Source organism: Saccostrea echinata, unplaced genomic scaffold (assembly GCF_033153115.1).
Source record: "Saccostrea echinata isolate AGI-Se365-2 ecotype Australia unplaced genomic scaffold, CSIRO_AGI_Sech_v1 ptg000025l, whole genome shotgun sequence".
In the NCBI taxonomy this organism is placed as follows: Eukaryota; Metazoa; Mollusca; class Bivalvia; order Ostreida; family Ostreidae; genus Saccostrea; species Saccostrea echinata.
In genome coordinates this window covers 7,576,541-7,591,176 of record NW_026889774.1, presented here as the reverse complement: position 1 = coordinate 7,591,176, position 14,636 = coordinate 7,576,541, and the positions used below count along the sequence as shown (strand labels likewise).

Below are 14,636 nucleotides of genomic sequence, written 5' to 3'. Positions count from 1 at the left end.
GATCTAATTTTAAACATTGATATTTGCCATCTTCCATGCCATTGAAATACTACAAGGATGCAATCTACATTCATATGTGTTGTTATATCGAAAAGCTTTGCATTAAGGTTCATAAACTTTCTCCTCACTCATATTAAATGTTGCCTTACCTTTTATGATTTTCCGAAAGATATGTATCTAAGTAAAATACAAACTGTTATATCATGGCTTGCGAGGCAAAATTAAATAAAAAAGACATCTCAACTTGACAAATCAATAAAGGAATAATAGACATTTATGTCATTAAGAGTTATCTCTCTTATCAGAGTATCAATGAACCTTAAATATGAAGGGATTCGTAGAGAAAGGGATAATATCTCAGTCCTAGTATTTGGTATTGAAAAGTTAAGAGTTAAACTATTCTGTAGCCGGAGAACAAAATCATGATGTTTCCATTGATCAGACAAGTTCAGTTCGGTCAAAGAACTCATAATTCTATTAACCCTTTTTATAATATTTTTCGCTGTAAATTACAATACAACTGTTAACAATGTGGTGAAAAAAAAATAGATATTGAATAAGTTGACCAGAGGGTAAGAAGAAATACATCGACTGAAAACAAAGAATCGAATTCGCTTATAAACGCTAAAGAATTTCGAAATGACAATATAAATAAACGCCTGATACATCCGTCATTTAAAATTACAATACAACTGTTAACAATGCGGTGAATATATATATATATATATATATATATATATATATATATATATATATATATATATATATATATATATATATATATATATATATATATTGACTAAGTTTACCAGAGGGTAAGAAAAATACAACGAATGAAAAAAAAATAATATATTTCTATTTTTATAATCTATTTCACATATAAACAATGACAATATTAAATAAATGCCTGGATACATCCGTTATTTTAAATGATTTTTTTTCCAGATTCCTTTAATAAATAATAGTGATATAAATGAGATACTGTGGAATCATCATTATTCGTGGGGGACCAATGTTCGTGGATTTCGTGGGTCACCCGTACCCACGAATTTACATCCCCACGAATGTGTATTTGTAAACATATTAATTCGTTAAATCTACCGTATATACGAGTAACCCACGAAATTTAGTCCCTTCGAACAAGTAAAATTTTGCTTGCCCACGAACATTGACCCCCACGAATTAAAATGATTCCACTGTAATGTAATCAATCAGAAATAAACTACAATTGTTATATAAACTACAATTTGTACGAGTTAATGATCCGGATTATGCAACAAGTACCTCGCGTAGGAACAACCCTGTTACTTTTCTGTGCGATGACATGAACACTGTGTTTACTTTACCTATTGTATGCCTATCGAGTTTCTGAGCTCCTGGTGAAGAGAAAAAGCGATCCAGATCAATAACATAACATACATGCTATTCCATTTTGAGCGGGAATTTATGTATTCGAGGTTTTACCTTAATCAATGTAGGAGCGTGGTAAACACCAGCTATGAAAATTGTGCTTACAGTTGTGACCTTCTATCGGTTTTCTTTGTGTTTTTGTGAGCTTGCTAGGTGAGTATAGGTCAAAAATATTCTACTAGTTTCTTAGATTTTCCCGTTGATAAACATGTAGATAGACAAACTATAAATGAATATGTTCTACAAAAATTGTTCCTCAAACTTTTCAACTTTTGCCTCCTTTTAAATGACTTTTTTGATCATATATTTTCCAATATTTGAAATAACTGAATTACATAAAGCATCCTTTTATATGTGTTTATAGTTCGCATGCATATACATGTAACATGTCATCTAATTTGTTTATTAATCATAATGTTTATTAATTATAATGGAAAACATGTGTTTATGACTTCTGTGCCAAATTCCACGTGCAGCGACGCTAATGTCAGCTTGGATTCATTTTACGGTAACCTTGAGTTACAGTAAACGCGTTATTTCTAGAAAAGGCTGATATATATACGTACACGAAAGACAGTCGAATCTTCTCGCTAAATTACTTGAACAAATGTCGCTCTATAACATGAAATAAAAGAAATATGAGGATATAACAAACAGTATATATTCAAGAATATTATCAAGTTTGGATATTTGCTTAAGAAAACGATGCAAGCAATAAACTTATTAAATGACTACCCATGTTGGCAATTTAAAAAAAAAAAAAAAAAAAAAAAACAGTTCATTCACATTCCTAACACGCAAAGAATAATCAAAACCAAAATAATGATCCTCGTCCTATCATTATAATGTAATCAAGTAATGAAAAAATCAATTGATTTAAAAGCACTCAGCAATAATCTCTATATCCAGTGATAGACATGTACAGGTGCGAATTATTAATTTAGAGGAAGTGGATAATGAGGACCTCTCAGTCGTCTAACAGATGCCCACAGATTATAAAAAAAATAATGTTACATTGAATATAGCAAGATATATATAAAATTATTAACTTTTAACTCTTTTTTCAGGAAAGAAATATTGAACCACTTACTCAATTCATCAAAATACGATGCAAGAATTGCACCGAATTATGAAGAAGGTACATTTAAATACATTCTGGCTCTAAATATTTGAATCTAAGTCAAGTGAAATTTCAAATGAAATAAGCATTTTAAATTGTTAATAGTGTAGTTAAATTCTGACATTGTTGAGAATGGGTAAATGCAAAGTTGACAATATGACATCGCTTTAAATCTGTATCTGTTTTTTTTTCTTCATTAAATTCATATAGTGTGTCTAGTCAAATAAAATTGCTGCAAGTCACTAATTTCCACCATATATGTATAGATATTGAGTATACAAGTGGTAGAGTTATATTTCAGTTATTGAAGACCAGCGATTCATAACTTTGTATAATAATAAATGAACACTTAATATTTCATGGACAAGCTTAAGATTCATTGTCTCCAAACAGTTCACGTTCTACTTTCTGTTCTACAACATTGTCTAGAACGTTTAACCATCAATTCTACAGCGAAAATGACCGGCCATTTTCCTGGCAATTTTCTTATTTACATGTATATCGCCTATAAATAATTACCTTTGCCCATTCTCCCAGTTCCAGTGACGCAGAGAATTGTCAGATGTTTTCTGATAGGTCCAATTCTCAGATTAGGCCGAAGAATGATGTGCAGAAATAAAATCTATACTTCTTTTGTTCGTCAGCAACCATTCACCTAAGTGTCTGTAATGTCAGTGTGTAAAATACTCCTGATGAATTTGTACAAAATTGATATTACATAATATTCCCAACAACCAACATGAATTTGAATTACCATATCTACATGTATATTGTATTCCGAAACTTCATAAAAATCCTTACGAACAAAGATACATGGCGGGTTCCAGTAAATGTTCCACCAAGCCTCTTTCTTTACTCCTCACTAAAATATTAACAGTAGTGAAGGAGAAACTTCAGGAGTACTGTGCAAAACAATATATTCGAGAAGTGGTGTAAATCAGATGTGGATACTAAAAAATTCCAAGGAACTTTTGGAAAACTTGAAATCACAAAATTTTACCAAAATCAACAAAATTTTACCAAAATCAACAATATAAATACTTTTCAACTTTATATACAACCATTCCCCACGACAAATTAAGTCCAGCTTTTTGATATCATTGACATCTGCTTTTTTAATAAAAATGGAACTCATTGGTCATTTGAAAAATTATTTTGTTAAAAAATATTCTGATTGTACCCACAAGTACTCTATGATGATATTAAAAAGATGCTTGAGTTTCTGATTGACAATATCTATGTGGTTTTTGGAGACCAGGTCTTCCAACAATCTATTGGAATTCTCATGTGTACCAATTGCGCCCCGTTATTAGCAGACCTAATTTTTTATTCATATGAAGCAGAATTTGTTCAAAATCTTATATGTGAAAAGAAGAAAACACTTATTTTGGCCTTCAACTCAACATTTAGATATATCGACGACGTATTGTCAATTAACAATGGTTATTTCCGTTCTTATGTCGATGCCATATATCCCGGTGAGCTTGAGATAAAAGATACCAGAGAATCTGATACATCTGTTTCATATTTGAATATTTCACTAGAAAAAGACGTTAATGGTAATCTAACAACCAAGCTTTATGATAAACGTGATGACTTTAACTTTTCAATCGTCAACTTCCCTTACTTATGCAGCAATATATCTTCATCACCTGCATACGGGGTTTATGTCTCTCAGTTGATTCGATACACAAAAGCATGCCCTACGTATGAACAATTTCTGTTATTGACAAACAAGTCGATGAAACAAGAATATCAACAGTCTCGTTTAAAGTCATTTCGTAAGTTCTATGATCGACACAATGACCTTGTCAGATACAATTTATAATAATTAAGTCACATGCTGACTGACGTTTTTCATACTAATTGTTAAGCCATTATTTACACACTGAATTGTCGACGGATTTTTCCGTAATTTCCCGATCATGACAAGGAGCACATGGCGGGTGTGACCGGTCGGCAGGGGATGCTCACTCCTCTTTGGCACCTGATCCCACCTCTGATGTTTTAGAGGTCCATGTTTGCTCTGCTCCAAAATTTGTATTGTTTAATGGACTTTTGAGCTTGAATACTGTTCGTTATCTTCATACTGCAATTGTTTTGGTAAGAATGTTCTTAGTAACCTAAAGCAGGTTTGCTTTATGGTTATATATTCCCTGTCAATTATACATGATATTCTCAGTTCTCCTTAATTACTCAGAAGTCTTAGATATATCTCTATTGTTTTGAACCTAAAATAACCTTAGTTACCTTGATGAAGCCTTTTTTTTAATATTCTAACCGTGTCAAGTTAAATGTATCATGTGGAATTATGAATAATCATAAGATTTCAAACAAAAGAAGAGGATTTTTTTTAAAAAATTATTTTATTTATTTTATTTTTATTAGCAATTAAAGTAATTTTTATCGCGCATTGAAATTTAAAACAAATCTTGTTCATACATGTATAAGCACATTTACCAATTTTCACTTAAATTCTACTTTAACTGTGGTAATGAGTAGCATTTCGGATAAACTACTACTTTTAGCAATTTTGCTTAAGCCAATGATATACATTCAATTCATTACTAGATGATGTCATAAGACAGTAATGCCCGCATGTAAGTGTTTCTAGATCCAAATGTACGCTAAAAGCTACTTTGTACCTTGGTAGCGAAGAAGCCAATTTGTCAGTTATTTTCTTAATTTACATAAAATATATACTTGTACATTGTAAATATGTATTAAATGGAACAAAAAATAAACGGGTAAGCACATGACTTTACGCCTCTTATGTTAATATTTCAAAAAATTAATTCATTTTTGGTCTGAAATTAAAGATTGTAATGCGGTAAATTCTGATTTTTAAAAATGGGAGTTTCAGAAAAATGTTTTTCTGTAATTTAAAAGAGAAGAAATCTTGAAAACGTATATTTTAACCCCATTTGGCCCAAAGGGTGAGTATGAAAATTCTAAAACTTTATCCTTCATCTACAGAACACCCCAATCATCTTGCAAAAGATGAGATGATTACTGTTTAAATTGTAAGAGTTCTGGTAACCAGCTTTTTTAAAAGCGAAAACATTTTTCGACCCCCATTTGACCCCAGGGTGAAATTTAAATTTGAGAATCTTATTGCACATCTGTAGGGCACCCTCAATCATCTTGCAAAAGTTGAAATGGCTCCTGCATTAAATGCAAGAGGAATTTTGGTAATCAGGATTTTGTTAACTGAAAAGTTGTTTTACTACCCCTATCGCCCCCAGTGTTAAAATAGAAATTCTGAAACCGTATGGCCCATCTACAGGATACTCCTAATCATATTTCAAAAGATAAATGGGCCACTGCAAAAAATGTAAGAGGAGTTCAGGGAACCATGTTTTTGACCTCGGTTTTTAGGATCTCCGACGAAAGACCTGTGACTTTCACTTCTCATGCCTTGGTGAAGGAACAGTTACTATCTTTATTACGTCTATGGTTTGACGCGGCGCAACGAACGATAATCGAACCCGGACTTCCCGATCACAAAGCGAACGCCCTACCACCGTAACCGGTTTATATTCCGATAAAATATGACGATAACGAACAGTAATCAAGCTCAAAAGTTTATTGAAAAAATACATATTGAGAGCAGAGCAAACATGGTCCTCAGAAAACATCAGAGGTGGGAACAGGTCCCATGGAGTAAGCGTCCCCTGTTGATCGGTCACACCCGCCGTGTGTTCCATCATTAACGGGCAAACAGAAAATCCGTAAACAATTCAGTATGAAATTAAGACCTAACAATTTGTATGGAAAACGTCAGTCAACATTCGACTTAAGGATAGATTGTATTTAATAAGAATGTCATTGTATCGACTACAGAATTTGCGAAACGTTGAATTTAAACGAGACTGTTGATATCCTTGTATCGTCTACTCATTTGTCAGTAACTTGCCTCGTTTTATAGAAATTGTCGCAGGTAGAACAAGCTCCTGCATATCGAATCACCTGGGAGACATAAACTCCATATGCATGTGATAATGGTGAATTGTAACATAAATAAGGAAAATTGACGATAGAAATATATAAACATTAATATCCTATTGAAGCCCTATCCTACCCCCTGGTGCAATGCTTAGAATAAACTTGAATCTACATGCCTGAGTGAGGATGTGTCCATATCAATATCAATATATATTGAGCTATCTTGGGCCTGTAATTTTTGAGAAGATTTTAAAAGATTTTTCCTATTCATTCCCATGTCGAAATTTGATTCATTTTGAGGCCCCATTCTATATTCAGGTTAATGATTTGACCAAACTTATATCTATACTATGTAAGGAAGTTTTAATGTAAGTTTAATATCTTTTGGCCCAGTAGTTCGTCAGTATGGGTTTTTTTTTTTAAATCCCACCAATTTGACTAATATCTTAATTATCTCCCTTGAGAGAGGGTGTGGATCTTCATTCAAATAAAAATTTGAATTCCCTTCACTCAAGGATGCTTTGTGGCAAGTTTGGTTGAAATTTGGCCCAGTAATTCGGGAGAAGAATTGGAAAATTTAAAAATTTTACAGACGACCTAAAACTGAACAGAAGGACACCATTTAACAAAAAAGTTCATTTTTAATTTAGACTTCAGCTCAGGTGAGGCAAAACCTTTATGTTGAAAACTGGGAATTATTGCATCACAACAAAGATGTTGATGGACAGATAGAAGAACAATGAGATACCTCCACGTTTCATGTGGGACCCTAATAAACATGAGTTAACGATGTGTTTGTATTTATAGATCGCGCCACAAATGTCACTCTGCAACTTCATATCATGAGCATCAACTCCATCAACGAGATGGCAATGGTAAATTATTTAAAAAGTTCTTCCTTTTAAAAATAACTCCTGATCTTCAACAACAACAGCTAAAACAGAACTGATTTTTGCTTCTTAAAATTTTAGTTTTCTACTGCAGAAGCTCTAAATAATTATTTTTGAATATTCATAGTTTCAAACTTTTTAATGTAGTCATTTTGTAATGTAATTGTATTGCACTAATGTATATGTACAGGATTTATCAATGGAAGTGTTCCTGAGGCAAACATGGGTGGACCCACGCCTTAACTTTGAGCGCTTGAGTAATTTTAGTAACCTTGAACTTGACCAGAGGATGATGGGGTCCGTTTGGATCCCCGATACTTATTTCCCCAACGAAAAGGAGGGACATTTCCATGTCATCACTGTTCCTAACAGACTTCTTCACATCAGCAGAAATGGCACCGTTTTCTACAGCATCAGGTAATAACCCTTGTAGTGATTTAATTTCGGGAGTTAATTGTTATCAACACACACGGAATTTATTTTGTCTTTGATATTTCCATATACTCCCTAAAATGGTACCTATTAAATACGAAATCAATCGATAAATACTCAGATACATGTAAGCACAGCGTACTATAATTCTTTAAATTGAATTCCAATGCAAGCTATGGATGCATTGCACATTAACACTGTAAATACTGCAATACATACTTTTTTGAAGGTTATCTTTGACGTTAACATGTCGTATGAATTTGTACAACTATCCGATGGACGAACAAAATTGTCCTGTTTTCATCGAAACATGTGAGTTTTTACGGGATGTAATGTATTATTTGCTCTATTTTGACAATGCTGATTCGATGTATCTTATTTGAGTAAGAAATAAGTAAATTTTTTGCTGAATGTTTCCCAAAATTTTTGACCTTGGGAATAAATATTCTTCAATGTTTTAAGCAAAGCCATGGTTGGAACTTGAAGCACGTTATCCTCCCAATTATAACATATTAATAAAAACACATGTATGATATGTTTCTTTTCTATCTAACAGTCATTCTAATACATGTAAATTGTATCGAGCCGAAAATTCAAAGTATCACATGTCATTGAAATGCAATCCTCTATATTTTAAAAAGACAAGGGCATGACTTTTTTAATAGAAATGCCTGAATCATCATTGTCCAAAGTTTTAAGTTGTAATTTGAAAGTCTGGCAAGACTTGAGAGACCCTGGACTGTACCAGATGAAACAATTTTATAGTACTGTAATGAATTAGAGCGAATGATTTTTTTCTACTGCTTTAGATGGATATACTGAAGAAAATGTCCTTTTTAACTGGAAGCCAGTTAATGCCGTCATCGTGGATGAAGTAGAAATGCCTCAGTTCCATTTCAGAGAAGAGCCTTCTATTAAGAAATGTACTCGAACATTCAAATACAGCTCCGGTTAGTATCAAATAATATATTCCTCGGACAATAATATTGAGAGGGTTTCATAATGAAATGTGACGATAAAGGACGGTAATCATGCACAAAAGTCCAATTAAACAATAAAATCTTAGAGTAGAGCAAACACGGACCGCTAAAAACATCGCAGATGGGATTTGATGCCATAGAAGAGCACCCCTCATCGACCCGTCACACACCCATTAACCTTTTGTCTTGATCGGTAAACGGAGTAATCCTGGATAATTCATGCAGCATGAAGATAACGGCCAAACAATATGATTTAAATATGTCAACATTCGACCTTACGACATGTTGTAATTGCAAACAAAGTCATATTGCATCGACCATAGAATTTGCAAAAAAAAAGGTCCCTTTCGTTTTAATTTTGGATCACTTGAATTGAAAGATGTACTCAAAACAAGTTCTGATCAGAAGGAACAAAAATGAACGTCAAAATAGTCTGGACTATACATCTGTTATATATGCTGGGATTGACAAAAACATAATTATACTTCAGAAAAAGGTTACCTTTGACCAAAGGATGCGTGGTGTCCTTGAACTGGAGTTTAAAAAGTTGTACTTCAAAATATGTAATAAGTTTTATTTATTTCAATATCAAAAATGTTGGAAGCGTAAGTTTTAGGCGCATAGCCAGAATGGAAGTGAAGTGTACGCAGAGAACGGCAGGGGGTCTGCCCCACCCCCACAGGCCCCCAGTAGGTCCACGGCAAAGCCCTGGTGGGGGAAAAGGGGGCGAAGCCCACGGAAGCTCCTTGATTTTACCAAATATTTCAATCACTTTCTCATAAAAAATATGCTATTTTTCATTCACAGTTAAAAGCGGGTTCCCGTGTCACAGTAGGTGTTGGCACGAAAAAGATCCTACACTGCTCAATCACCCAAGTGCCAAATATAGGTATAAATTTGCAGCCCTCCACCGGCAAGTGGTGGCGTCTCCATATGAGTGAAAATTCTCGAGAGGGATATATTTTTTATCAAATCTAATTTCAAAACAATTTGACTTAAATAATATGAAACAAAAATATTTGCTGGATGATATTGAGATTTTTGTCTCTGAATAACTCTCCCTCTCTCCTCTAGATTTTTTTCTCGGAAAATGGTGTGTACACATGTACACTTGCGTACATACATGTACGTATAGGCAGCTGACCTTGTATATTCAACCTATGAACACTTATATATACTTTATTATACATCTGCGGTTTTGTTTTATTTTGTTTTGTTTTGTTTTGTTTTTTTTTTTTTGTTTTTTTTGGCTATTTTTTCTACACAACCCTTACTGCGAGGAATAGATTTTGTGCTATTTGCCCCATTAATATCAAAATCAAGTACCAACACGCAAACAAAATATAAATTGATGTAATCTACGTTGTGTAAAAAAAAATTCACAGCAAATATTTTCAGTCTTTACGTCAAATTCAAAACTTCACCTATTGCAATATTGTAAAGGACACAAATTTTAACTATTTTGTGCTGCTCTGTAAATAACACCATGGTTTGGGTTTCAATACCTCGGGTTTATCCTGACTAGACTAATATGTGTATACTTGTAATTTATGTAATCGAATGAATAATATAAATTCTTATCTAATTTAGTTGCAAGTTTTACCTGCCTGACAACAACGCTACATCTACAACGAAATATTGGATATTACATGGCGCAGGTCTTCATTCCCAGCATCCTCATCGTCATTCTGTCTTGGGTTTCATTCTGGGTACATGTAGATGCAATTCCAGCCCGAATTTCCTTGGGTGTTTTGACAGTACTTACCATAACCACACAAAGTTCCGGAATAAGAGCCACTTTACCACGTGTGTCTTATGTTAAGGCTATAGATGTCTGGAATTCAATGTGTCTTTTGTTTGTGTTTGCTGCCTTATTGGAATATGCCTATATAAATGTTCAAACACGACGTCACCAAAAATCGATGTTGAAAGATACCTTAATGAATGTAAGTTAATTTGTTGTCATTATGCATCTCAAAATCATGGTATTTTTTTTCGAATTCTGAACTATCCCTTGCTCTATTCTATCACGTTGTTTCATTCGCTGCCCCTCCCCCCCCCACCGGGGTGGGGGGGGGGGGCTGGTAGCTAATTAGTTGAAACAAATTATTTGAAACAAAACAACATGTACATGACAACGGGTAACATTTTTTAAAAACAGGAAATTGACAAACCATCCTCCAAGCGAAGCTTATAACTACACTCTACTCTTATCGCCAACATCGTCTATTTATAGTCATTTACCAAGAATTCTAAATATAGGTTTCCAACTCTCTACAGCGCCAAATACAGTCAAGATTTAATTGGCACTCCCACCAAAACGAGGTGTATTTAAGTCAGACACCTCTACTGGAACTGTTGATATGTTTCTTATGAATAAGGCCATTCCAAGATTTTTCTATGTTTAGCGTCCGCGTGCGCCTTGGTTTAAGACACCCCATATCAGAAAAAAAAAACAAAATCAGGAGTCCTGAAATTGTTCTGGTCAAAATCTTTAAATTCTATCAATTTCTCTAAGTATCTGTCTACAATATGTCATATTAGGTATATTTTAAGCATTTAATACCTTGTTTTTCCTAAAGAATAGTTCTTTCTTCGAGAACAATAGATTTATGAAATCAAATGCTTTGAACGACGTCATTTTAAAGAATATATAGTCTGTGGTTTATTATTTGGCTTGTGTGTTTTTTGCGAATAGGTAGGTAGGTTTTTAAAAGATGGGTGGACGCTAAACATAGAAAAAAACTTGGAATGGCCTAAATAGTACAAATTAAAGTCACTGATTTGAATCCGCCTATCAATCATCTTTGAAAAGATTGACCAATAAGCGAGGGCATTGCTCAATGGTAATAGGAATGTTCAGTTAAATGAAGAGCGAAAAAAAAAACAGGTTATTGAAATGAAACGTATATCTAATCAAATGTAGGATGTTAACAAACATATCTGTCAGACTTTTTTGTAATCTATAACATTTTCTTTCATTACTGACTCGACTTCATTGAGATTAAATCCATAATAATGGAAACTTTGATCACCAAAATTATAAATGATTTTTGAATTTTGATACTCTTTGACTGCATGTTCTTGGATATCCAGGTTCTAGAATGTAAAAGGTAAAGATAACGAACAGTGATCGATCTCCAAAAATCCATAAACAATACAAATATGTGAAGAGGGCATAAAACACGGACCCCTGGAAATTCCAGAGGTGGGATCAGGTGCCTAGGAGGAGTAAGCATCCCCTGTTGATCGGCCACACCCGCCGTGAGCCCTATGTATTGACCAGATAGACGGAACTATCCGTTGTCAATTCAGTACAAAAACAAAGACCTAACAAGTCAGCCAAAATACGACCCAATGATAGGTTATATTTGCTAACAAGGTCATTATAACGACCATAAAACTTACTATATGTGAAATAGAAACCATGAAAAGGTGAGTCATATGGATTAGTGATAGTGAAAATGTTTTTCAGATTAAAACCCATTTTTTCATAAGGAAAAAACATAAAAAGTATAGTTATTTTTATGATTCTAACGATATTTTTTAAAAATCAGTTTTGTTTGCACGGCTATTACATGTACTAGAGGACAGATTCGCCACTCTAATTTTAATCTTTTTATTTTCATGATACATATATGCATACTAATGCTCTAAAGTCAGAATGTTAATCAGTATTTTTGGGACTTTTTAGATTTTATATCTTTATAGGTTCAAGCATCACATCCTCTTATGAATTCTAAAGGAGAAGCTCCAGTGAGATGCATTGATGTCCGAAAGACCATCGGTGTAAGAGAAATTGACTATCTCAAAACCGCTCGCACGGTAGACAAAGTCTCAAGAGTTGCCTTTCCGATTGCGTTTATCATTTTTAACACTGTATTTTGGACTTATTACATGTACGCCAGTGATCATCTATCTGAATAAAGCTTCATTTCTGTATCTTGAATATCTTTTACTTCATGTTAAAGAAATTCGCATCACTTTTATATTTAGGGAACACCTAAGAAAATATGGTGAAATTAATTCTAATGTTCACTTCTTCATTAGAAATACAAACATAAATTTTCAATCCAATTCATTTTACAATTTATTTTAGAGTGGGACCAAATTTATCGATTTGTACTGTGAATGCGTTGAATTTCTGTCTCTTACCCCTGTTTATGGGGATTGTGGGGAAGTTGGGTGAAAGGGTATTGTTTCTGTGCCTAACGTAAAAGGAACAGAAATTCATAATCAACAAAATTGGAAATTGGCTTAATCAATATACTAGTTTTGTGTGACTTTAATAATGCGCACAGTTCCAATATTTCAATATGACTATTTTACGCTCAGACAAAATTCTGTTTTTCCCCGCAATAGAACACAGGTGATTAAAAATCAGATCTTTGTTCCGCTCCAAAATTCCGAGAATGACAAATGAGGTATTTCAATGAGAACATCGGAAGAAAAACTTTAAAAAAAAATATCTCGTGGAATATATATTTGAAATTTATATTAGGTTGATCGTTGTATACGGAAACAAGCAACATAAACACCTTATATGTTCCCAAACTATGGTCTCAAATTGAGGCAAATTTTTATCTTGTAAATTTAAGCAACATTACAATCAGAAACTTTCTTCCAAGATTCAATAGAGCATCTCGAAAATTAATAAAATTGATTGTGAATAAACAATAATAGTGCAAAAGCCAAGAAAATGCCAGTTTTTGGACAAATAAAGTCAAAATTAAAAAAAAAAACTATTATAATTCTTCTTTTAGTTATATATTTATCAGTTTACTTCAATGTAATCTTGTAATATGAAAGAAAAAGTGAGCAAGCTCACATACCCCACGCTCCCTCAAAACTCAATAATGCAACACTTAATGAATGGCACAGTGCATTTTAAATACACAGTATAATTCAAAAAGGGGCATTACTTGCAAAAAATCATCACATCAAAACTTCTTGCATATAAGGACATTCAAATCTTTGTATGTTACAAATTTAATTGGGCTGAAGTTTCTAGATAAATAATGGATCAAAATTTCTTGGTAATATACAAATCTATACATTATGTCTGAAATACCTACAAATTTTCAGGAAATTCAGTGCAGGAGTTATGCTGATAAACTGTTATTTAAATTCCTCAGTGATTTCGATTTGTTAATGAGTGTAAGTCCATGTCTAACACATGACAATTTACACATTTAAATAATTGATGGAAACAAAATTATGAGGGAGACCAGGTATTCCAACAATCTGTTATAATTTTGATGGGCACTAATTGTGCCCCTTTGTTAGAAAAATTCTCGAGAGGGACGTTAAACAACATACAAACAAACTAAACTGTATGGCAAACGGAGTGACTTCAGCTTTTAAATTGTTAACTCCCCTTATTTATGTAGGAATATTCCAACATCATCTGCATACGGTGTTTATGTATCGCAGCTGATTCGCTACGAAGGAGCGTACTCTCAGTACGATCAAGTTTTAAACCGAGGCAAGCTACTGACAAATAAGTTGACGTTACCAGGATTTCTATTACCCCGTTAAAAGTCAGCTGTTCGCAAATTCTACAGTCGTTTTAATGACATTGTTTGTAAATACAACCTATCGTCGGGTCGTATTTGTCTGTCGTGTTTGATATCATTTGTTAGGTCATTGTTTTTAGATACATTTGACTACAGGGCACTCTGTATGCCTGATTAATACATAGGGGGCGTGTGACCGGTCGACAAGGGATACTCATTCCTTCTAGGCACTTGATCCAACTTCTGGTGTTTCCAAGGGTCCTTGATTTTGTTCTGTTCACGATTCCTTTTGTGTACTAGTACTGAATGTATGAGATTAATCGCGGTTTGTTAGCTTCACATT

At 33.5% G+C, this 14,636-nt stretch overlaps 1 protein-coding gene across 2 annotated transcripts; it reads left to right on the top strand.

The window, feature by feature from the left end:
- The first annotated feature begins 1,306 nt into the window (after nt 1-1,306).
- LOC133191924 (glycine receptor subunit alpha-1-like) lies at nt 1,307-12,719 on the top strand. Of its 2 annotated transcripts, XM_061327685.1 has the most exons (8): nt 1,307-1,563; nt 2,478-2,548; nt 7,283-7,350; nt 7,556-7,782; nt 8,027-8,109; nt 8,607-8,747; nt 10,368-10,723; nt 12,489-12,719. In XM_061327685.1, the coding sequence occupies exons 1-8, from the start codon at nt 1,499-1,501 to the stop codon at nt 12,702-12,704; spliced, it is 1,227 nt and encodes a 408-aa protein (XP_061183669.1). In that variant the 5' UTR covers nt 1,307-1,498; the 3' UTR covers nt 12,705-12,719. The 2 variants fall into 2 exon arrangements, with proteins under 2 accessions (XP_061183669.1, XP_061183670.1); XM_061327686.1 differs by lacking the exon at nt 2,478-2,548 and having other exon boundaries at nt 1,472-1,563.
- The last annotated feature ends 1,917 nt before the right edge of the window (nt 12,720-14,636 follow it).